Source organism: Tyto alba, unplaced genomic scaffold (genome assembly GCF_018691265.1).
Source record: "Tyto alba isolate M040663 unplaced genomic scaffold, T.alba_DEE_v4.0 Super-Scaffold_2, whole genome shotgun sequence".
In the NCBI taxonomy this organism is placed as follows: Eukaryota; Metazoa; Chordata; class Aves; order Strigiformes; family Tytonidae; genus Tyto; species Tyto alba.
In genome coordinates this window covers 56,993,039-57,017,406 of record NW_024881282.1, presented here as the reverse complement: position 1 = coordinate 57,017,406, position 24,368 = coordinate 56,993,039, and the positions used below count along the sequence as shown (strand labels likewise).

The 24,368-nt window shown below is 37.8% G+C and overlaps 1 protein-coding gene across 1 annotated transcript in view; it reads right to left on the bottom strand.

The window, feature by feature from the left end:
* NELL2 (neural EGFL like 2) overlaps positions 1–24,368 on the bottom strand; it is a 154,998-nt gene that overhangs the window by 71,368 nt on the left and 59,262 nt on the right. The window contains exons 10-12 of the mRNA XM_042792589.1: positions 18,725–18,816; positions 15,948–16,050; positions 12,778–12,906 (exon numbers count right to left, since the gene is read on the bottom strand). Coding sequence (XP_042648523.1) covers positions 12,778–12,906; positions 15,948–16,050; positions 18,725–18,816 — 324 coding nt within the window. The remainder of the gene's footprint in view (positions 1–12,777; positions 12,907–15,947; positions 16,051–18,724; positions 18,817–24,368) is intronic.

Here is a 24,368-nt window from a genome sequence, read left to right as displayed (position 1 = left end):
ATAGACTGGATATATAAACTCAAATTAGGGTTGACTTCTTAATGCTGTGATGCTAAATGTCAACAGTGTTAATTCCTGTAATTTACTCCTATTTAGGTCGTATGCTTATGTCCCAATTCTTCCTCTCTTCCCAGTGTCTTTAAACCAATAGCTACTTACCAACCGCACTCATTGCCTGCTTTTTTCTTCCTTTATATTCCCAGAAGAAAATTTGTCTTCCAGTACAAAACAATGCAACACACTGAATATTAGCAATTCCGCAGTCATTTCCTAATTTCATTTAGTTTTGAAAAAAAACTTCCATTCTCCTCAATTTCTCTGTTCAGTGCAACTGGAGAAGCAGGGGGCAGTCAGCTACAAACCATGAAGGTGTCAACTCTGAATGTTCAGGGTGGTGAGCCCAGGTTGCTTTGCACAAATTCAGTTCCTAAGAGTTTTACAGCCAATATACTTCATCTGGTTTCCTTCACTGCCTTTAAGTTCTGCAGGTGTGGAAGAATCATAGCTCTATTAGGGTGTTGGTTTGGAAAAGCTAATTTTGTAATTTTCGTGCACATACATACACAAATAAATGTGTATTTACAGGGAGCACAGTAAGCATACTAAGGCTCAAAACACATTTTGTGAAAGTAGTCTGAGAAAGCAAAAAAAAAAAAGTTAGGCTATCACAAGACTACCACAGAGGCAGCTGGTTTAGCATGGAAAATGGAAAATGGCATTGATCTGCTGATGTACAGATGTTTTGCAGAAATGTAAATGTGCAGTTCACAAAATTAGCCAGCGGTTACAGCATATGCCCCAGCTACTACCACAAATAATGCAACTTGTGTCTTTCATAATTCCAGTTCACAACTCCATAATGAATTAGTAGTGCTGATTTGTATTTAAGTAACAACATCAGTCTTCAAGTAATTAGAGGCCTTATGTTCTTGGTGTCAACAGACTGCCTAGGAGCCGGCTTTAGCACCCTCAGAAAATTCTACTTAAAGATCCAAAGCCTCAAAAGCATTAAATAGAACTTTCTGAAAACTATATTAATGATTGCTTGGGTAGGTAAATAGCCACAGGAGACCCAAAACACTAATGGTTTTCATTCTGCAGTGAAAAACTTAAAGCCAGAGCTATTTTGATTCAAAACTCCTTATTTAGAAGTATTCTAAATAAAAGCTTTCATTTTGCCAACATACCACATATTGAGGCTTTGCAAAATGTTTTACTTATAATTGCCTTTATTTCAGAACCTTGCTCGTTCAATTGTTATCAAAAAAAAACCCCAAACCACAAAACTGCTCAGGTTAACTTTGAAGTGTTTAATTTGAATAAATCTGATTTTTTTTCCCCTCAAACTGATTTGCAAAGATATTATCCACATTTTTTAAATACTCACTGGAAAACAAAACCCTTTCACACCCAGCTCTCTAGAAAACCTATACAGAGTGCAAAGGAACTAAAGTTATTATTATTGCTACTGTCACATTATTGTATTACATTGGCACCTAAAGACCCTAATCAAGTGTCAAAACTCCATCAGTCTACACGATGTATGCACAGCTGATAATCTGCTTTTACAAATAGTTTGCAACTTTAGCATTAAATTACACTACTAATGGACATTAAACACAATACAAAAAGGGTAAAGTAACAGTCAAATGATGACCAGTCACACAGAGACTGACCACACTAAAAACATGCAATTCCATTCCCCCTTTATAGCATTCCATATGCAAGCTATGCATACATTAGGTTAAGGTATTACAGATCAAGGAAGACTGAACTGGGGCAGGGAAAGAGCCCAACATCTGTTCTCTTTCAAAGCTACCAAAATAAAAGCCTTTTCATCTTGCTTACTGGTTGAAACACTAGTGTAGCCTTTTATTCACCTTCAGATATAAATGCACTAAGTACAACAGAAAACCTGACGCATTTCAATATCTAAGAAAGCCCACAACATTTATCTTAATTTTCCCCTGCCAAAAAGCCTAGTTAGCATATTAATGCACATTAATGTCTTACTGTTTAGCCAGTAAGATGCTGAAGTCAGTTCAATAGGATGAATGCACCACTCCAATGGCTCTACACATGCAACAATAAAGACTTGTGTGCTTGAAGTCTGTGATGTGATACTGAGCCACCAGCTGTGATGTACTGACAACAATGTAGTCATGGAGATCATCAACCTGCTCTATTCCCAGTCGAACAGATAAAAGAGGCATCTCTGGGAAAACTGTTTAGTGCAAATGTGTTCGGAATCTGCACTTCAATGATTTATTTATACTTGCAAAAACATCAAAACCAAAAAAACCCTCCCTTCTTTATCCCCCAAGCACTCAAACAAAATTTATGCAAAATATATAACCCAGGAAAAGTTGCCCTGTACCCCTTTCTCCTGCACCTTAATGAGTTTGATTCCCCAGACTGAAATTCCCAGTTATGTTTTACAATCCCATTAATAAGAAAAGAACTTGACCTGCAATCTATAAATCATTGTTGACCAAAGCCTCATGATAACAAACAAAGCCTCTCCTTAGGCCTCACTATCCATCACTGCCTTTATCCACCACAAAAGCCTGACAGAACAAATGAGTCTGGTACTAAGTCAGTAAATCCAGGCTGTAAAGAGAAGAAGCTATTTCCAAAACTGAGGATCCTTTATGGATAGTGTCCTGCCTCCAGCCATTTCCTTTAAAATTCAATGGTATCTAGCATCAGTGATCCTCTGGTCACACTTAGAGGCATATGGCGGGTAGAGAAATGCTCTTGCAGGATTTTTGCAACAAATAATATTAAGTACCTAGGAAGAAAGTAAACAGGAGCATAAAAAGCTTTATTTATAAAAATTTGTTTCATAAGTGCATCAAAAATTACCCTGAACACAAGAGCAGAGTAGATTAGACCTATAATTTAAAAAACAAACAAAACCCACATTTTTTTCTGCTAATGAAAAGTTCTCTCTTCACAGCCCATAAATATGAAGCCTCACCTTTACTTGCTGAAGAGGGTAATGCTTTTCCACCTCTCCCACACAATTTAATCAGCAAATCTCCATCTTTACCTGAGGGCTCCACTGCTAAGAGCAAGGGCATCATTTACTCGCCATTCCTGTGAAACTTAGGCCTCTACTGATGAGAATTGCAAGGATGGATGCCAGTAACAACAGTCACCATAAAGGGCCTTTAGGCCCTTATTTTTAACACTACTGACCTGACTCATACAGAAATAGACAAGCTGGGAAAGGTTGAGACTTTTTCATCTGGTCCTTGACCTAAAAAAGGGCATCACTAGATCAGCAGATGTTACTCACCAACTAAGGGACTATGAAAGAGGAGAATGAACAGTGACCAATCACAGCAACAAATACCATTGAAAAAGGTAAACATGGATTTAAGACCAACATAACCTGTCATGCATCCTGGATAGGGTCACAGAGGAAAAGAGTTCTGTCTTTTCTCTTTTTCTTTGTCTTCCCTCCCCCGACAATAGCTCTTCTTTCCACACCTTCTACCTCTGGCATCACGCTTTTCTGTTATTTTCCGCCCTCATCCACTTTCTACCTAAGTTTGGTCCTGGCTCCATATCTTGCTCACCTTGTCTCTCCTGCTTTCAAACCATCCCTTCAACAGTTCCTCCTCCTTAATAGAAAAAGGATAGACCATAATTTCCACAGTTTTGAAGCAAGCTCCCACCAGCTTACCCGTCTGTGAAAGTATTGGCGTTTTTCCTTTCATCACCACACTAACTCAACCTCAAACTCTTCCTTTCCAATTGCTCAAGTGTTTAGTACATTAAATCTTCCCAGTCCATTGCTCCAATAAAAATGCTCTTAGTAGTATCTCTTCCACTTCCTCAACCATATTTCTGAGCTCCTATTATCTCCAGGCTCCCATCACTTTCAGCTACAACCTCGTTTCAGTATCTCACGTGCTTTGGTTTCCACAACACTATCCTCCTACGTGTCTCTTCTTGCATATACTCTTTCTCACTTGCTGTCTTAGAGGACAAAATACCTCAGGGCTCTGGCACAGCCCTTGCTGCTCCTCCTCCCACTATTACTTCTAGTTTCTCCATCACCAGGCAAGCCTATGGTTTAACTGCTACAATTACTTCACTCAGTCACAAACTGATCACTGCAATTTTGGTTTGATTCCCTCTATCAAACCAGTGCAGCAGTTTTTACAACTGACATATTCCACAAAGGATGTTAGCATCAACTTCAATCAAAATTGTGTCTTTTCTCACAATCTCCCGTGTTATTTATTCCAGCTGACTGCACCACCATAGTTGTCATCACTCATACCTTCTATAGATAATCTTTAACTTTTACTTCTCCTTATATATATAGCACTGTGCCTTTGGTGTTACCAATAGACAGTATAAGGCCTAGCTCCAACAGCAAAATTACCAAGTGGTTGCATGTATACAATCTACCTCTGAAACTGGGCTTTTTGTTGTTGGGGTTTTTTAGTATTTTTTCCTTTTCCCTACCTTTCTACAGTTGTGTGTGTCTCCTCCCCCAAAAGAGAAAAGCACTAAAACCTAAGGAATCACAATATAACTAACCTCGTGAACCAACTACAAGAACATAACCCATATATTGAGTTAAAACACAAAAATAACCTCAAGCATACACAAAGACTGAGGAGAAAAAATAAAATAAGCTTCCACCATCCCCACCATACTGCTCCCAGCAAAGAACCTGTGCCACTAATAATTCACTGTAGCAATGCATAGGGAGAGTAAGAAGAAATGGACAGCTATTTGTCTCTATTGATTTTTATTGAATTATTAATGGACCTTAAAAGAAACTGGATGAGTTGGATTATAAGCATTAGCACTGTTGTAATTGAACTAATAAGAGGTTGTTATATCTTAACTAGACTTCTAAAGCATCAATTCGACTAAAAATAAATTCTAATTATTGAATCTCCACACAAGGTGTGTTCTTTCCTCATCCATAACTAAACTTCACAGGTAACACATACTCACATTGTACACATATTGGTGCTTTTTTTATTTTAAATCTCTGGTTCTTGCCTAAGTTTATGACTTCTCCATCTATCTCCAGGAGCCTGAGAGAGGCCTCTTAGGACCCAAAATTCTCTTAAAATAAAAGCAAAGTCACTCAAGGTCTACATTCCTTGACAGATGTTCTATATAGCTTTGAAAGTACACAATGCAACATTACAGCATTTCAGAAATATTATTTTTAACAGTACAAAGAGTTGCTTTTATTTCAACTTGCCCCAGTTTTTGGAAAGGAAGACAGACTGTTGAGATAAAACTGTCCTTGTTAAACATGCAGTATGAGATATTGTTCAACAGCTACTTGTGCAAGTGACACTCTTAGAAGAAAATGAAATCTTCATGTGTCTCATGAAAACATCACTGGACTCCACATACATTATGTGGTTTAAAAAATATATATCTCACAGGAAATTTCTGAAAACAAATATTGCCTACCATCATGTAATGTTTTACTTGGCAAACTGCATCTTTTTACTATTTAATAACTTGTAATTAATTCATATGGTAGTGTATACACAATAAAACAAGTAATTATATATAGTTATCTGTCAGACATGAAAGCATCCCACGGGGCCTTTCCTTAGGCACCAAATAACTACTCTGATGTAGCTGCATACTGAGAATAAAAAGGATGTTGTATATGATTAATTAGTGAATTCCAAAAATCAGAACAACTTACTGAGACTCTGGTTCATGATCCATCCCCCTTTAGCATTGCACCCAGAAATAGGTCTGTAAATTTGAATTGCAAAATAATCTTTTTCTTTTCTTTTTTTTTTTCTTTTTTTTTTTTTTTTTAAGTATGACAGCTTCTCATCATTTTGAACTGTGAATGTCAAGAATTCAGAAGTACTTGCCACTGTTAGTGTTTTTGTTTTCCCCTATTTTAAAAGGGGAATAAGAAGCATTAATATTTTTATACAGAAACTATAAATATACATCAGACTCTTCTCAGGAAGAGCCAGCACAGACTGTACTGCATGTGTGTATTTTAAAATTCCTCATCAGAAGACAGATGCACACGTAACAGGATAGTACCTGTAAGCTGTGGTAAGGCTCCTGTGGGTGGGTTAGAATGTATTTGGGGTTTGGGTAGTGTCTAAAGGATGTAACATATTCCCACAAGCTATCCAGTAGTTTACTGCCTGTTTTACAGAATGACATGACAAAATCAGCTGTGTCTCAGACAATGCCACGCTATTTAAAGTACTACATCAGGTATAATCACTGTAGATGCTATTGCTCTGCACTCTTTATGAAAGAATATTTATTTTAAATTCAGTTTGCTCTAATGCTGAGTATTTCTCCATCTTTGTTATAGCTCTTGGGGATCCAGCCTCTACATATTGTTAATATGTGTTGCACTTTTCACTTGAGGTTTTAAAAGTTACGAAAGAAAACCAACCAGCTGGCTGTGGGTAATTTTCAGCACAGTGACAGCATCTAATTCTTTCAATAGTCACCTCTCAGCTACTAGTGAAAACTGGAGAGAAAGGAAAATAAGAACAAAATTAAGGCTTTAGTTTCTTTTCTCTTTTGCTTTGAGGTTGCAGATTTAAGCAATCTGTATGAAAAGCTTTCACCTTAATTTCTCATTTAAAAAGAAAATGCAACGTATGATTTATTGCTGGTAGAAGAGGACTGCTCTCAGTACAATAAAGCATCTCCTTACCAGGCACTGATAGCACAGAGGAGTTTTAAAGAGTTTCCAAGAGGCTCCCCTTTATATGATTAGTTTCAGCTTTTTTTTTTATCATAGCAACATCACTGTCAGACCTGTCTATGGGTGGATGATAGAATCATTCTGAATATACTTCTGTAGAAGTAAATAAAATCAAATAACACTGAATCACATCCTGCAATTTGTACACATACAAACTATACCATTGCTACAGGTGTTGGGACTGTCTGTACTCCACTATGCACCACACTCTATGAACTGGCATCAGGGATACCACTTGTACACTTTAAGTTAGGAATATGCTTTATTATCTTCCTGAGTAAGGGCCATGACAGACAAGGATTTGTCCCACTGTAACCCATTGATACATCAGAACAGGCCTGACAATTCTTCAGATTTAGGTTTCTCAGTAACATAATGATGGAAATAAGATGACTCTTACTGTCTTTGCTGAGAATAAATATTAATACTTGTTAATTTATTAATAATGTTTAATATTAATGTTTAATTTTAATATTAATAATGTTTAATTACTTTTTAATAGAGATTTGGAAATAACATTCTGCCCTCCTAGAGCGAAAGTTTTTCCTTCTGCTTGATTAGTTTTCTAACCCAACTCAAAATGACAAGGTAATGACTCAAATGCTGCCAGCTGATGGAGATGGAAATCTTTATTTCTTAGCTATATGTGATACTATTGCCACATCTTGCTTAGAAAAAAGAATTTCTGTATGAAGAGAGAAGCTTGGGTAACCTTCCCAGTTTCACAAAACTGACAGTACTGCAGAGCTCCTAAGTAGGACTCTCACCCCAAAAATATGATGCATACTGTGAAGACAGCAAAGCTAGCAAATAGTCCAGTACTTGTTATTAAAGACCCAGAGGACTTAATAGAATATATTTTAGTACTCTGGGGTTTATCTCCATTACAGAGATCTCTATCTTACTTATACTCTTCTCAATATTACACTTGCTTAAAGAAAAAATATGTTGTTGATTATTGTACTTGGTCAATATGATGCAACACATATCCTACTGCAATTTTATTACTAATTTTTATCTTTTGTAAAATTTCTTCTCTTCACTGCAATCTGTAAAAATCAGGCTCCTTCTGAAAACGTACTTTATTTTTGTAATCCAGTAGTTAGAAACAAGTTTAACAGTAAGATTAACAACAGATTGTACTAATTGTGTAAGTGGAGTAGTGTAATATTTTTGTTGCTTGGGAGGATGGTTGAATAATGCATTAGTAATTTTACCCAAACACAGGGATAAATTAGTAAATCTTTCCGAGCAGAATGAGAACATACAACTATATGCTAAGGGAAACCTGATGAGGTCCAATCAAGTGGTGCTTCCGACATGCTTCAGACATCGACTCTGGAAAGAGACAACTAATCCTCCAAGACTGCTTACTTTCCTCCACTGACAATGACTCAAATCAAGACAGCTTCTTCAAAAGCAGATTTCTAAACTGAAGACCTTTCCCCCTCGAGGGACAGTCATCAGTGAAACTGATGCAATTCTCAAATATAGACAAAGTCACTCAGTCTTTGGTTTCATTTCAGCAGCTACACTTGAAACTGGGACAAACATGGCAACAGCTGAGAAACTAGGAGAGTTACTGAGGAAAAAGGATAAATTAGAATAAAGATGGAAAATAGTTTCACAAAAATTTGTTTAATACTATTAAAAGGTCCCAAATTGTCAAAATAAGTTAGCTAGGTGTGTACTGTGCAATTAGTACAACTAAATTCCCAAAGATCAGAAAATAAACATTCTGGTCCACACACCCATCAGGTAAATTTGCAACATGGGGAGGGTTGACCCTGCTCAGCAACTCAGCACCCAGCAGCTGCTCGCTCACTGCCCCCCCTCAGCAGGATGGGGGAGAGAATCAAAAGAGTGAAAGTGAGAAAAAACTCAGATTGAGATAAAGACCATTTAGTAAGTGAAGAAAAAGGGGGAAAGAAGCGATTCAAAGGTAGCCACACTCTAGCTCTCACCAGCAGACTCATGCCCATCCAGTCTTCAAGCAACAACCACCTTAGATAGAGTACCTGCATTTTTACTGCTGAGCACAACATCATACAGTGTGGGATATTCCTTTGGTCAGTTGGGCTCAGCTGTCCTAGCTGTGCCCCCTCCCAATCTCTTGTCCACCCCCAGCCTACTCACTGCGGGGGAGGTACGAAACAGAGATGGCCTTAACACTGTGCAAGCACTGTTCAGCAATAACTAAAACATCCCTGTGTTATCATCACTGTTCTAGTCACAAATGCAAAACACAGCACCATACAGGCTGCTATGAAGAACATTAACTCCACCCTAGCCAAAATCAGTATATGATCTAAACCAGCCTCTGTATCAGGCAAAATCCTCTTGATAAAGAAGCAAATAACCTGTTTTTCTCATATCTTGTTCAGTCCTGGTACTTACAAAAGATTACTATATTCTCCTGTCTTCTTTCTTGATCCTACTCTCCCTCTATTTAATCAGCAATCCAGCCAAGACTTCTGAAGTGAAAACAGATTTTGCACAGAGATAGTTGAGCACTATTATTAATCAGCAAATTGGACTTCAAGCAATCCTTCCAAGTGCCACCTCCAAAAGGTAGAAGTAACACCTCCTTCCCAAACACAACTTTTGAGGACCGTCAAAATGCATGACATGGTGCATGAAAATGGCTTAGGTTCAAGGATCTAAGAACACCTAAAGCTGCCACCAGCAGACTATCTGCAAACCCACCTTATTTTAAGTATGGGTATATTTCACTCCTCTTGATGTATCAGAATATCTTGATACCCAAGAGTCACAAACTTTATTCTTAAAAGCTTTTTCAGCATAACTCCACCACCACAAATGCAGTGGGCACTAAACACTTTGAAATATATCCCAGGGAACAATTATCAGTTTGAGAGCACTGCAGGTGTTGCTTTGGGAAGAACTAATTACACTTAATCAGAACACCTGGTTTTGTAAAATGCTGATGTTAAGTAGGCTATACACCAAGGATGCTATATTCAAAAACACCTTCACCTGGGCAGCAGAGCATAATCCACACCCAACCTACCCACAAGGTATCTCAAACTATATAATAACCTAAGGCAGAAAATAGATTTCAGAGCACTTGGAACAAGACTTACAGCACGTAAATGAAGAGATCCCAACTCTTTAAATATTGCTTTAAACAGTCCTCCAAGGGAAAGCTAAGTGTGACATAAATATTCACAAATATTATTATTATAAAACTGAAAGGTATCCACCATAACAGTATGCAGAGACATCACACAGCTTTGGAAAAGCACCAGTTCTTTCTAGGACAGAAGCCAAACTCTTCCATCATTCAGATGAAATTTATGCAGCTTTTCCAGACCCACACTGAAACCAGCTTTGAATATTTTTATTTTTGTTCTTCTACCTTAAGGAGAAGTTCTGCCAATGGGAGTATCATTATTTCTGTTTATTCTTTGAATTTTGACAGTGCTGAGGCACAAATCAGGATTGTATTTAGTGAAGTTTGGCTTTAAAACAGAATCAATGACATCCAATTTTGCAGTATATTTGAACTTTGTGAAGTGCAAACGTAGAAACAGCTATCATACCCATGCGCTCCAGCCATTACAAAAATCCATTTCTGAAAGGCTTTGTGTTAAGTTGACATTTCTACACTTGGCATTGCTCGTAATTAAAGCCATAATAATGGCGGAGTGAAGAAAAGGCATGTGCTGAGAAAGGGGGGTTGGGACCATTTCAGTCTTCCAAGATGAGGGACTGGACTCTGAAAAGACTTGGTGTTACACTATTTCTATTGTGCCCTTTGATATTACATTGTTTAGTATTAAGGTAAGAGTCTCTTCCCAGAAATAAAAAACTCAGTACTCAGAGACATTTGGGCTGGAAAAAGAGATACTAAAAGAACAACTCTGAGGAAACATGGGTATTTCAGTCCCCTTCCCCCTCTCTTCCACAAAAACAATCCTAAAGTTTCAGTCTGTAACCTTATTTCCCCTCTTTCCAGCATATAACCTGTACATTCAGCAAGGGATGGCCAGCCAAAGCCAGGTCTGGACTCGTGTACCAAGTGTGCATAGTTCAACTGTGGAGCCTACACTGCAGCTACAGTCCATAACTAGCAACAAATCCAGGCTGTTTTGCCTGCCAAGTTAGCTTCGCCCTTGGCTGGGAGAGCCTCATCTGGCAGGGACCCAATCTCATGAGCTTTGCTCATGTGGGCATATCTTCCTAAAGGGACTTAATCCCACTATCTTCAATATGAGCAAGCATTCCTGAATCAGGCCCTAAATCATACACATTTTTAAGAGCTAATTTAATGCATCCAAACACAGTAATATGTAAAATTATTATTTTTATGTAAATGATGTGTCCCAAGCTTTTATTCACTTACGCAAGTTTTTTGAAAGCACTTAAGCAGATTGATAATTACTGCCCAGAAACAACATCATTTGTCAATACAGAAGTAATCAGGCCAAGAAATCTCAAAAAAGCATCACACTGAATTCAGGTACTGCACAAACCGCTTTAATACGAATACATCATTCTGACATATGATAATCTACTGTGCCTTCATCTAAACATTTCATCACCAATGCTGATCAAAAAGCTTTCTTCTGTTTTTTGCTTATGACATTCCTGGCAAGTTCCACACATAGCAATGGACTCTAATTTGAGTGATGTGGCGATCACTAAGAGAGAGTAATTTGGTTTTCTGCTTTCATTCAGAAGAGTAACAGCGGAGCCACATAATCTTTCTTAAAGCACCTGATTTCTCCATAACTCCATTGCTACAGTAAACCCCTCGAATAGGAAATGGCTGATGAGTTCCCAGAAATGCAGATCCGCAGCCTAAGCCTCGGCATAGTCTCCAGGCACTATGGGATAAAAAGTGGCTGATGCTGCAACACAGAACAAGCTTTACAGCAGGTCCTGACGTCAGATGCCTGCTGGGACATGATGAGGGGCAAGGGATTTATTTCTGCATGATTTTTAGTTCTACTTCAAAACAGGCTTCTATCAGAAGGCTTACCATAAACATTAAGCAGAGGGGTATGTGAAGCTGAATTAATTATATGCTCCTTTCCTGAAAACAGTCATGAATTCTCAAATCTAAATCTACAGATGAGCGTTCCCACTGACATTAATGCAGCTACTAACTCAAGTAAACTGCAGGCATTAACTTTTGCAGAGTTCAGCCAAAGGAACAGTCTTAAAAGGCTTTGATTCATCCCATTTAATTGTTCACCGCCAGAGAACAATCCAGGTATTAGGTGGGACTGCAGAGTACCTTCGACTCCACTCACAGATGCTTGACTTTCAATTTAGCAGGCTAAATCTGAGCTGAACTGCTTATTAGACAAAGGCCACCCTGCTGCCAAAACTTAAGCTTTATTTTAAGAATGACCTCATAGTACATGAGTATTATGTGTTTGCAGAATCAGGGGGTTTATGAAGAAGAGCAACAGTTAGCACAAAAGCTAAGGGATTGTGCAGAGGACTTTGGCTTTTGCTGCTGGAGTGGAAATGGGTTTTTTTTCCACAGGATTATGCTAGACTGTGAAGGCACAAATTATAGAGGCTTCTCTTTCGATTAAGTAACATGTTGCTCCCTGATACCAAAAGAGCAGCTCGAATAATAAATCATTGCTCAATATGATTAAGAATACTAATATCTAGACCATAGCAGTTACTTCCTGTGGAGAGAGAATGGGCACAGGCAACAGTCAAAATAGAAACTAAATGTTATACTAATATGATATTCAAATGGTTGCCTGAATATCTGAATACCATGATAAAAAAAAATAAGGAAAACTTTCCTATGAAAGTATGTTTCTAATTCAAGACCTCAGCCATACTAACTTGCCACTTTGACACTGATCAGATTTTTTACTTTTTTTAAAGGAATTAATTGGAGAGAGAATTATTTTAGTTGATTAATATGCTGTGTATCTAATTCATTGCATTTAATAGGCCTATCCCTTTGACAACTCATGAATCAATACATTCATCCCATGGTAATTTATACAGCGGAGCTATGCATCTATACAAGGTATTACCTTCACAGTAGGCATTGTCCTCTCGAAGAGCTCGAAAGCCATCTCGGCAGCTACAGACAGCTCTGTCATCTAGGTTTCGGCAGACAGAATGCTCCATACAGTTATGTCCTTCAGTGCAAAAGTCGTGGCCTGTACAGGAGCAAATATGATTGAGGGTTAAAAAGAATCCAAGGATTATAAAGCATCCCTGTCAAATACAGTCCTATCTATTCCCCAGTTAGGTCAAAGAATACCTTTCGATTGCCCGCGAGATATAGAAAAATAAATTGCACCAAGCATGAAACTGATGAAAGGAGTAGTAAAGGCCACAAGAACAAACTGTCTCTATGTCTTTGATTCAATTTCAGGTTATGGCATTGATCTAAGGCAGCTAGATAGGAGGCTTGCTTAAATCCCCTTACTGACTCCTTGTCATTGTTAAGTACTTTTACAGGACACTTCTTAATTATGTATTTTTCTTCATTTTCTTTTTTTTTTGTTGTTTGTTTGGACATTTAGAAAATAACTCAATAGCTTATACATTCAGTAGCTCATTTACTAGTGGTATTACTTTTTTTCCTAGTGCTTTTTGTTCCCAGGTATATTTATAAAATCGTTCCACATTTAACCAAAAGTCTTTGATTAACATTGACTTGTTTTGCTTTTCTCTTCCCCTTATCTCTTCCTTTCAAGCTCCACTGACTGAATGCTCTTCCTTGATTGCATCATCCTTTCCATTTCAGATAAATTTATTTTTTAATTCTCACCTTTTAGACATCCCTATTTCCTATTTACATATTTTTCCCTCTTTTCCTGAATGTGACCATTTTCCATTGCACCTTAATTACAAATTTTTAATATTGTGAAGCTCTTTTCCAGGGTGGACAATTCAGATTGAATGTCTCAACTCAGTAATTTTTTTTTAAATTCCTTCTGTTTGCTCGCAAGAAATCTAATGGTGCTCTGTTGCTGAACACCATTAAATCATCCTTCATTATGCTGAATTCAAGCTGGTTGTAGTAACTGACTTGAAGCTTCCACAATTTCCACATCTGTCTATAAAGTTGTGGAGCTTGTCTCCTTCATTGTTTTCTCAATAATCTCATTTGTTTAAAGTTTTCTTCTTTAACTGAAGCATTAGAATTGATCAAGCAGCAGAAGTTCACTGTTGTTTTCCAATAACTTTTTTCTTCTCTCAAAACCTCCCACAGGAGAACCAGGGAATGTGGGTCAGGCTCAGGGGACCAGGACTGGTGTAACAGCAACAGCTCCAGAATGCAAGCTGGAATCAGGCTGCAACGCAGGCCTCTTACAGAATAATAAACGAGTATTCATTGGCAGTAAAGATTATTACTTTTATTACTCCACCTGGCTTCTGCTTCATATTTTGCTACAAAAGAGCTTCTACCCTTAACTTCACATGAGCCAAGTTAGACGAGCACTGCAAGCAGGACAGTGACAGAGTCTGCTTGGAGGTCAGACCAGCAAGGTGTTTTACACGAGCAGCTCACGAACAGCTCATGAACAGTGTGAAGCAACATGAAGAAGCAAAAAAAGGCAAGAAAACCAGAAAAGCTTGAAAAGGCAGAATGTTTTAGTACTGAGACCCAGTGACACGGTCATGATGCAAACATCACAGACATACTATGATATGAGAGGCTAATGTTTTTCTTTCTCTCTTTCTTCCCTGCTGTGGAACGTCTCCCTGTAACCTAAAGATGCACTTAGGTAATGTTACTTAAATACTCTAATTCACCGTAGCTACCACAGTGCTGTTATCTAACATAGGACATTAAGGAGCAAAAAGTTCTATGCTTTCATTAGCATTAGAGGGTCTCCATTGATGACAGCAGAAGTGTGTGTGTCAGGAGCAACCTCTGGCCATGGCAGCATCTACTCTTCGCCTTTTTGTTGTCTTCCTCATTGACGCCTGAGTTAATGACAAAGCAATAGTTTAACTTTGGGTTTCTTGGCCTGGAATGGTTTGTATTGGATTTTGGCATCAAATAACTAAGGACATACATGTCATCCAGAAAGGGTGAGGGCTTTTTTTTACCGATTTTTCATTATGCTCAAGATTCTCAACACTTGCTTATCAGCTGTATTAGTAAACAAAATACATGCTGTTGAATAATGGCATACAGCAGCTTCTTGTTCAAAGAATAAGCTCCATAGGTCATGAGAGGCCAAGCTAACATGGTTCAGGAAGGTCTGAAAATGTTCAGAAAGCACTCATCTGACATACATTAAGATTTTCTAGCTATACCAGGCACAAGAAACACAGGATTTTTTTCTCTAACACACTGAAGACTTTATAGTAAATTATCATTAAAAAAATCCTTTTGGACTGATAGACTTCAAGACCTATTAAATTCTCTTAAGTTCTTCTCTTCTATTTTCTTATCTCTCTGCTTGATGTCATTAATCATATCCTTTGTGTGAGCAGCACAGTAACTATAACTGCACTCTTCTTTTCACTGAAGTATACCTAAAATCAGCCCAAGAATCTAACATCTTCTTTCATGCCAGGTATCAATTTAACTTATTTAGCTATAGAAGAAACAGACATAGCCACTCGAAGATGCAATTGCTCATAGCTTTGAAGATAACAGTATTAGTCCAGATCAAAAGAGTGGGCTCAAGACACAAAGCACTTCCTGGACCTCTCTCTTTTGGTAAGGTTCAGACTGGGTGTAACACACAAAGGTACACAGCATACAAAATATTCCCCAAACCTTCTGCTTCTGGATGCAGACTGTAACCCCAAACAGGGAAACAAGTTACTCCAGTCTTCAAGACAACCGTATAGCACAAACAGTTGTCTGAAAGAGACATCTCAAAGTATCTCAGAAAGATGCTAGTGAACATGGGCATTTCCCCAATCTCATTTTATTTGGACACTGGAGTGCATGAAGGGTAGACAATCACTAATCATGCATATGATTTCTTCGACTTTTCACCCATTTTTGGCTAAAATTAAATTCATAAACATGTTTCACAAAATTTACTCTATTAGAGATTTTTCAAGCCATTTTCAGATGTCATAATGTAGATACTATCTATTCAGCTTCTCAAGATCTACAGTGATTATCATGTGTAGGAGTGTCCTATTCAAAACTAACAGAAAAAAGTCTATATCATCTATAAGAATGGAACAATACACTGACTTTATATATATCCTATTACCTTACCTTTACAGATTTTGCAGCAACTGTGAGATAAGGGGATCTGTTGAGATTCTGGGCAATTCAAAGTTGTACAACTGTCTTTTGGAATACGTTGCATTTTGTGGTCCTGTTAAATTGAAGTAATTAATTAATACTGTGAGAAGAGAAATAAATATAAATGTAAGTTTAGTGGAGTTTTAGCATTATAATGTACAAACAAAGAACTGCCAGTGCCAAACTCCAGGTACCTTTGAAAACCATTTGGAAGGACAATGTAGCACCAAAAAAACATCAGGAACTCCCCTATACTCCAACCTTTTCAAGAAAGCAGAAGTGTGGCACCACTCTCACTCTTCTCTTATCTTAGCTGTCAAGCAACTTGCCTCAGGAGTTTCTCTTAAAATTATGCCCGAAAGAGTAACAGTTATTTCTCAAAAACTGAGGCAGCAGATTCCAGAATCAAGGGTCCTCATAATGAATACTCTAAAGCAGATTGTTATTTATACAGCAAGTACATCAAACTTGAGCATCTCTGATCTCAAAACTGTGGTAGTAACACTGAAGGAAACTGGCACTGATTCCCTATTAGGGAAGAAAGAGTTTCTCAGCTAAGTTTGGATCAGGCATCTGGAAATGCCCAATGCCAAGATGGTATCTGAATATCTTCAGGTACATAGTGCAGATCACATGTAATCATTGTAGTATGACCACATGAAATGCCTTCCTTAGCAATCAGGCTACTGCAGATATACCACCTTTAGGCTCCCTTGGGCCCTAATTAATGTGTCTTGCTGTGCTCTAATCATAATATAGCAAAGGGAAAACAAGGCAAACAACAACATGTTCCTCAGAGGCATCTGCCTTAAAATTAACAATCTGGTTAAAATTTGAGCTCACTGAACTCAGGACGCTGTATTTCTGCATGAAAGAAAAGTGCCTAAAATGATACCAATGTCATGGCATGTATTATTATTATAGGTCTAGCATTTAATTTTAAATCCTCTTTAAGCATGAAATATAAAGATAAAACATGAACACAATGGCAAATATCAAAATTACTGCTCAAACTTTACCTTAAACAATCTTGAAAGATGACAACCCTAATCTGATAACACAGTAAAGCAAACTAGCTACAGATGTGTTGTACACCACACAAGTGAAATCCAGCAATCCCACAAAATAAAGAAAAAAAACCCTTTGATAGGAATAATATCGATTAGTCTGGATTGCTTTTAGTTCTTTTACAAATTCTAATTTAGAAGAGAATTTTTCATTCACTTGTTTTATAATATCCAAACAGAAAAGTGTGTGTCTATAGCAGGCAAAACTGCTATAGCAGCCAAATGAAACAAAAAATTATGTTTAGAATTACATGCAGACAAAATGAATTCCCTATGTTGACTTGATAACATCATTATAAGCCTTCAAGTATGAAATCTGTACTTGTGCTAGTCCTATTAAGTCTCTCAAGCTGGAGTCATTCATTATATCATTTTATGAGAACCCTGGTAATGAATAAAATAGTGCCCACCTATGACTTCCTAACTGACCAACACAGTTCACAATATGTGGCTGTTCTGCTCTGAATTACCATTCACAAGGCTGTTCAGCAGAAACTGTATGTACTTCAGTCCTTGAAAAAGCAGCATATGAATCAAAGTTGCTCCTTAATATTTCTTCCAGGATAGTCAGGCAGCCCGCCAGCAAACAAGTATCATCAACAAAACACGGACTAGCACAACCAACTGAGGCATTTTGTTCATAGAGTATCACACTTGCCAGCTGCAAGAACACGAGGCATCACATAACTTTTGATGGTTGTTAATTATTTCCATTGATTAATCACAGAATTCATGTCCCAGGTGTCATGTTGAAAGTATGAGCTCACAGTCCTGAAAAGCGTACAACTGAATCCAAAATTATTTCGGGTCAGCTTCTCCTTTCCTTTCTCAAAAGTGTTTCAGAGCACCTACTCCAGGAATTAAGATTAGAAAACAGCTGTCCACAGGTCTACTTTGTAAAACACACCTTTTTGCACCTGTATGAAAATGTTTTGGGATTTCCAGAAACTGGTCTGATAGATAGTTGCAGAGTGGCCTGAGGAGTTACTCCCCTCTCTTTCTCTGCCCTAGAAACCTGCGCTCAGGTTTTCAACTCCACCCCACAGCATGCAGCTCTAACCAAGAGGGAATTTCTCTCCTTCCCTCTCCTAGAAAGGAAACATCCTGGGGTCTATTTTGCCTTTAATGTGCATTTGTGCCCTGAAGAGCAACTCTTTGTGCAGCTGGACAAGACTGACTCAACATCAGACATGTTTTGTTTACAAATAAAACAATGACCCTACTCCATTTCCATCACTAGAAATACCAGACACCTGGTGTGTCAGCTCTTTCCCTTCTTTTTCATCCAGCTTTTCCTCTAATAATTATCCTGAATTCCAAATTATGCCCCCATCACATTCATGCATCTCTCATACTTGAGCACATAATTTTGAATTATAATATTGCACATGTGTCAACGGAAACATAAGGTAGTCTGCTGGTTTTTTTATTACTGATGATGGAGATGATACCTAAGGAGGAAAGAATGCAGCTTGACTGTCAAGCTGTGTAGTCAAAGCAAATTTATTTGCAAAATTTGATGTGGAACTCAGTAAGACAAAATAAACACAGGACCCCTTAGATGCCTTTTCTGTTGCCACTTCCTAAGTTGGACCTGTCTCTATTTAAACAGTTTCTTTCAGTGGGACTTTGATATTTCTAACATGCAAGAATTTTTTTTTCCACCAACAGTATTCTTACCTTGCATTCAAACAGAACACAGTCCCCTGAGCTTGAATACACATTTTCTCTTTGTCCTTCAAAGTAGGTTCTGCCTTCAAATACGCACACCGCTTCAAGAGAAAAAATAAAAACACAACGATTTTGTAAAAAAGTGTTAGTATTCTGCTTACAGAACTGATACAGTTTCTAAAAGATAACTACATTTCAAAATTAAAAGATTGAATCAGCTGCAAGAATATTCTAAATCCACCTATAGGACTCTGGATATCACATGAAAAAAAAAAAAAAAAAATCAGAGGAGAAAAAACCCCATGAAAGAACCAGAAAAGCACACACAAGTAGAAGGTGAAGGATGTTGAAATAAGATGGAGTACAGATAGCTACTGACAGGGCAGAAGAGACATGTCTCAGGTCACACCAAAGAAGCTACAACTGCCTGAAACACAGCTGAGCGACGAAAAGGAAAATGGAGTTGCAAGAGCAATGTGAGTGGCATTAATAGATAATCTGTTTCTTGAAGAGGACTGTTGCATGAGGAAGGGTGATCACTGAAGCCACATATTTATCACAGCCCTTTTGATTTTTCATCACCCCACACAGTTATTTAAACATTATGTATTTGTGTCTTGATTATCCCAGATATTTACCTTTACTGTTGAAGTAGAGCATATGAATTTTATTGTACAGGAACTGACCTTCAGTGACTATCTTGTCTTTTTTTTCCCCAACATAAGTATGATCAAGTCTCCAATGATCAAATGACAGAACAATCCCCTAGGATCAGTGTTTATTATCCCGCGACCTGGCCTGGTGCCACTCCTGCGCCCTAGCAGTACCGCATTTTACGGCAGCGTGCTGACACAGCTCATACTGGATTGCTCACTAAAGTTCCTATTCAGTATTTAAGGTTTACATAAAATATCTTCACAGAGAACTGTCTTACTTTTTTTAAAAAAATGGAGCCATTACTGCAATTACATTATGCAAAGTATGAAGGCTAATTAATGCAACTGACAGATATAGAAAATCGTATGTCTGTCTGTGTTGCTTCAGACACAGTCAAGGCTCATCAAGTAAGCATAATTATGAAATAACAGGAGTGGGTTACCATTTTGAAGTTCTATGTTACATGTTAGAGGTCTAATTTGATAATCATTGATTTGGAGATGTAAATCAATTATACTAGTTAATTCACAGAGAGATTTATATATTCTGTTTAAATAGACTACAATTTGCAGATGATTTTAAAATATCTAAAAGTACAAGTGTTTTTATTTCGTGACCTATATGAATTACCATTACTTCTGTTATTTTCAATTCTCCTTTACTTTTTAAAAAATTTGCAGCTCCTTGATTTTACAAGCTTCTTGTTAGTCTGTCAACATGTAAAGAGTCAATTCTTGGAACTGATATTGAAAACGATGTGATGGGCATAGCGACAAAAAAGTTTTTTTCAAATTCAAAAAAAAAAAGAGATATTATATCCTATAAAATATAACGTATCTTGCATGATATAAGCCTGCATAGTACTTTCAAGTAATATTACAGCACACTGCAACACTCTAAATCCCATGAGTGGCAGAGTTTGCAGTCAGACATAATAAGGAAAGTACAGAAAAGAGCCACAGGAGAAAGTCCAGGCAAGAGTCCTATGGCTAACAGAAGGAAAAAGTGTGTACAATATTCACAAAGAAAGGTCACAAAGAGTCAGAAAAGCTCAATACAGTGCCTCTTTCCTCTCTCGGAAAACAAACTCTTATAGAAGGAATCATCTGAAAAAAAATCTATATAAATCTTTGCTGGAGACTAGCAGATCTTGAATCCAGACAAGACAAAGAAATCATCCAGACATATAGATCACCTCCTATGTATTACAGGCCATGACACTAAACTGAAATATTCATATATTAAGCCCTTTCCCTCATCCCATACATTTCAAGCTTCTAAGGACAACTGCATGTGACAGGAAAAAAATGAAGTATAGCGATGCCTGAGGATCACACAATGGCAATGGACTGATAACACATCCTCATGTTTCCAACAGGCAGACTATGCCTGTTCACAAGAAAGGCAAAAGACATCAAAATCACTGTCATTCTGTCTCAGAAGAAAACACTCCTGAAGCCAAAATACTCTTAACATATGAATGAGACCACCCAGGCATCTTTCTTAACAAAAAAAAAAAAAAAAAAAAGTATCCATATGACCTCAAAGCATAGTCCCCTAAATCCAGTCTCCTTATCAATAGCAACAAACCTCTGGTTCTTCAGAGAAACTTAGAAAATAATGTACACAGAAAAACCATCAAAAGAACACATCCAGCCTACTGCAAAACCATGAAGTTATTTCTTGATTCCGATTCCACCAACAGCTTTGGGAAGTCTTGGCACATGAAATCATTGTAATGCAGTGATACAGTATTGCAAGCACTTGGTTTTGGCAAGAAAATCAAATCTTCTCCATAAAGCCTTGGGAAAAATAAAAACAAATTCTGGGGCTGTGAGAGATGGCTTTGCTCAGATAGCCCTTCTCCCATTCCCACATGTCTTCATACACTCAAAGATTGCTTCTCAAAGGCTAGAAAGTGGCAGTGGAGTGCATGTTTCAAGACCCTTGCATGTGTCCCAGAAATTTCAAGCAGTGCTCACATCCCCACCTCCACAACTACAACACCTGGCCATCCTGTAGCTAAGAAAATCACATCTCGTTCACTGAATTCCCCTAAATAAACATTTCCAACTACTGGATTTTGCTGTGGCTTTGTCAGCAAGGTTATAAAGCCCCCAGATATCAGGGAACTATCTATACAGAATGACCAAAATATGTTTAAGAAAAGAGAGAAAACCCAACAAACAATAAAAGCCCAATTGAAAAATTAAACTGAAAACCTGTTAACCTGAATAATCTAAACACAAGCTCAAGCATGCCTTCTGCTGGACTGCTGCTCTCACTATGTTCAAAGGGATATTTCCTCTTAACATCATCAAAATCAACACACTACCTGGATAATTTCTTTCCTACTACTGTTCTCTAAAACATGAAGGATCCCATCACATTTGGGCAGTTCCTTCCATTAAAAAGCAGCAAGAACTAAGGTACACTCTGATGCTCTAATTTAGAGCACTAACACTTGTTTTTTCTCTTCTCACCTATGCTAATCTAGCCAAATGAGCTTACAAAAAACACGTGGGCACTTCATCTGCACTAGTACCACAGGCTCCAAGTTTATTTTACAAGACAGATACCAGTGGGTTTAGTGATGATCTAAGTCTGCAAGTGCACACTGTATTTCCTTCTCCACTATTCCCATTAATGCCTCTCTCTCTCCTGTTCTCTGTCAGCCCACTCCTCTTCCACTCCCTGCAGAGAAGGCATCCTGCCAGACAGCAAAGGGCAGATTTTCACCAAGCTACCTGAAGGCTTCTAAAACTTTTAAGGTTGTCTGGTTAGGTGAGCATTGAGCACACTTGGAAAGATTTCTAGAAAGACAAAGGTACTAACCTTCTTCTGCCTCACTTTCCTAAGACTGCAGGACCCACATCCCAGGCAGTGTGGAACAAAAGGTTTCTCCTGCCTCCTGATGGCAATTGTCACAGCCAGAACACATCCCATGATGGTGGTGTTTCATGTCTTTATTTTCCTTCAGAAATAAAGATATTTCAACAACATGAACATCTGGACTAGAACTGTGTAATTGGAAAGTCCAGCGAAGATTTAATTTCTGCTTGGCTAGATGCTTCCCAGGATACCGTTATTAGTTTGTGATTGGTGTCTCTCTGGGGAAACATATAATCTTTCATCTTCCTAAGCCCTTTCATTTGACAGACGGAGTCACAGTCAAGAAATTACCTGATGATTAGTTGTTCCAGAACTTGATAGTTATTGCCTATGTAGGATTTCATCTACAGCTGAATTACATCAACCATTTCCTCTTGCCATCAAACATTCACATCCCCCCAGTACCTAAAATAACGTGTATTATTCAAAGCACGGTTTTCTAAGAAGATGAAACAGGCTACAAAACCTACTAGGCAGTTTGACTACTCCTGATATTACAGAAGGTGATCAAACATTACAATGATATTAGAGGGTCTAAAAAATTATTAGCAAGGTCTGCTTACATCCCCACAACTCGTTTACACAGATGTAGTGATAATACAACTACTCCCTGTAGTACCATTTAACACATTGTGATAACGTGGTATCTTCTCCATATTCACCCAGCAAAAGGAACCTTTCAGGAGCACACAGGCTGTTGTGTTCACTCAGTGAATTATCAACAGTTTGTCAAACCATCACTTCTCTTTCACAACCCTTTCTTCTTCCCACTGGCCTCCAAACGGCACTTTCCTTCTGCATTTCTTGAAATGTCCATGCAAAATCCATGACCCAGCTAACTCCTGCCTTCTGTTCACTGAGTTCACAGGTTGTTTAGTACATTTTCACACTTCTGTATTTATCACCTTTGCTATTTAGTCATCCTCTGAGAAAGGTATGTACACTTCCCTGTGGTATCTAAGCTGATTTTGATTCAGACTTATCACCAAGCGAAAGCAGAAAGTTGAGGACATTGGTGAACATCTCAAACCATTTTATTTTCTAGTACTCCTCATTGCACTATGAGTGGCAGATGTGATGAAGTTTTATGAAATCTGTCAGCAATTATGGATATACAATTTAAATCTGGTAATTAAGTCTGCATTCTTCGTTCCCGTATGCTGCTTTGTGGCGGGAAAAAAAAAAAACAACCACTGAAAATTAGCATACAAAAAAAAAAAAAAAACCAAAAAAAAACAAACAACATTTCATTCATTTAATTTTCCAACTTCCTCCTTGGAATCTCCTTGATTACATTTTTCACTGTTCAGAGATGAAGGCTTAGGCAGTGTAAATCCCATTAATCCTACTTTGCAAGCTTACATAGTGCAAAACCTCTGTATGGCTTTATCCTTAGAAATACACACAAAGATAATGGTCACCTTTCATTAATTTCTCTCTCTCTCAACTGCCACGCCATTACTATGCATTGCTCTCACACCTTTCTCATTTATCTTTGCAGGGATTCGGGCATTATTTCTTCTTTGCTCATTTTCTGAAGAGCACAAGTTCCTCTGTTACTGCAGTCAGTGAGACTGAAGAATTGCTTCACTTCATGCTATCTCCCTCAACAACCCAAAATTATTCCAGATTTCAAGCTAGAATATATATTGCTAATTTTTTCAGTCAATCACTGCTGAAAAGCTGCATATATATGCTTCTGCTTCCTCAGCTGAAAAAAGAAAATCTGATTTGAAATTTCGTAATGATAAGGAATCAATTACTATTTCTATCTTATTTCTTGTTAGCCAGAAATGCCAAATGTCTCTATTACACTGAAAACATGAAGTCATGGTTCTACAGTACTTTTACAATCATGTAAGAGCATCTGCAGTATAAGCCACCTCCAACAACTCTAACGGTCTGTTTAGTCACATTGGCAAGGAGTCAATCTAAAATTATAAATTCTTTCACCTACCTCTCATGTTTCCTATATTTCCATCAACTACTATGGGGAAATTACATAATTCATCTATCCCATGTCTTCTTGCTGGGAAGTCTTCTGTGGAATTCATCTGAGCCCTAAAATGAGGGCTCTTGAGGCATCCTTAAAGACTAAAAAATC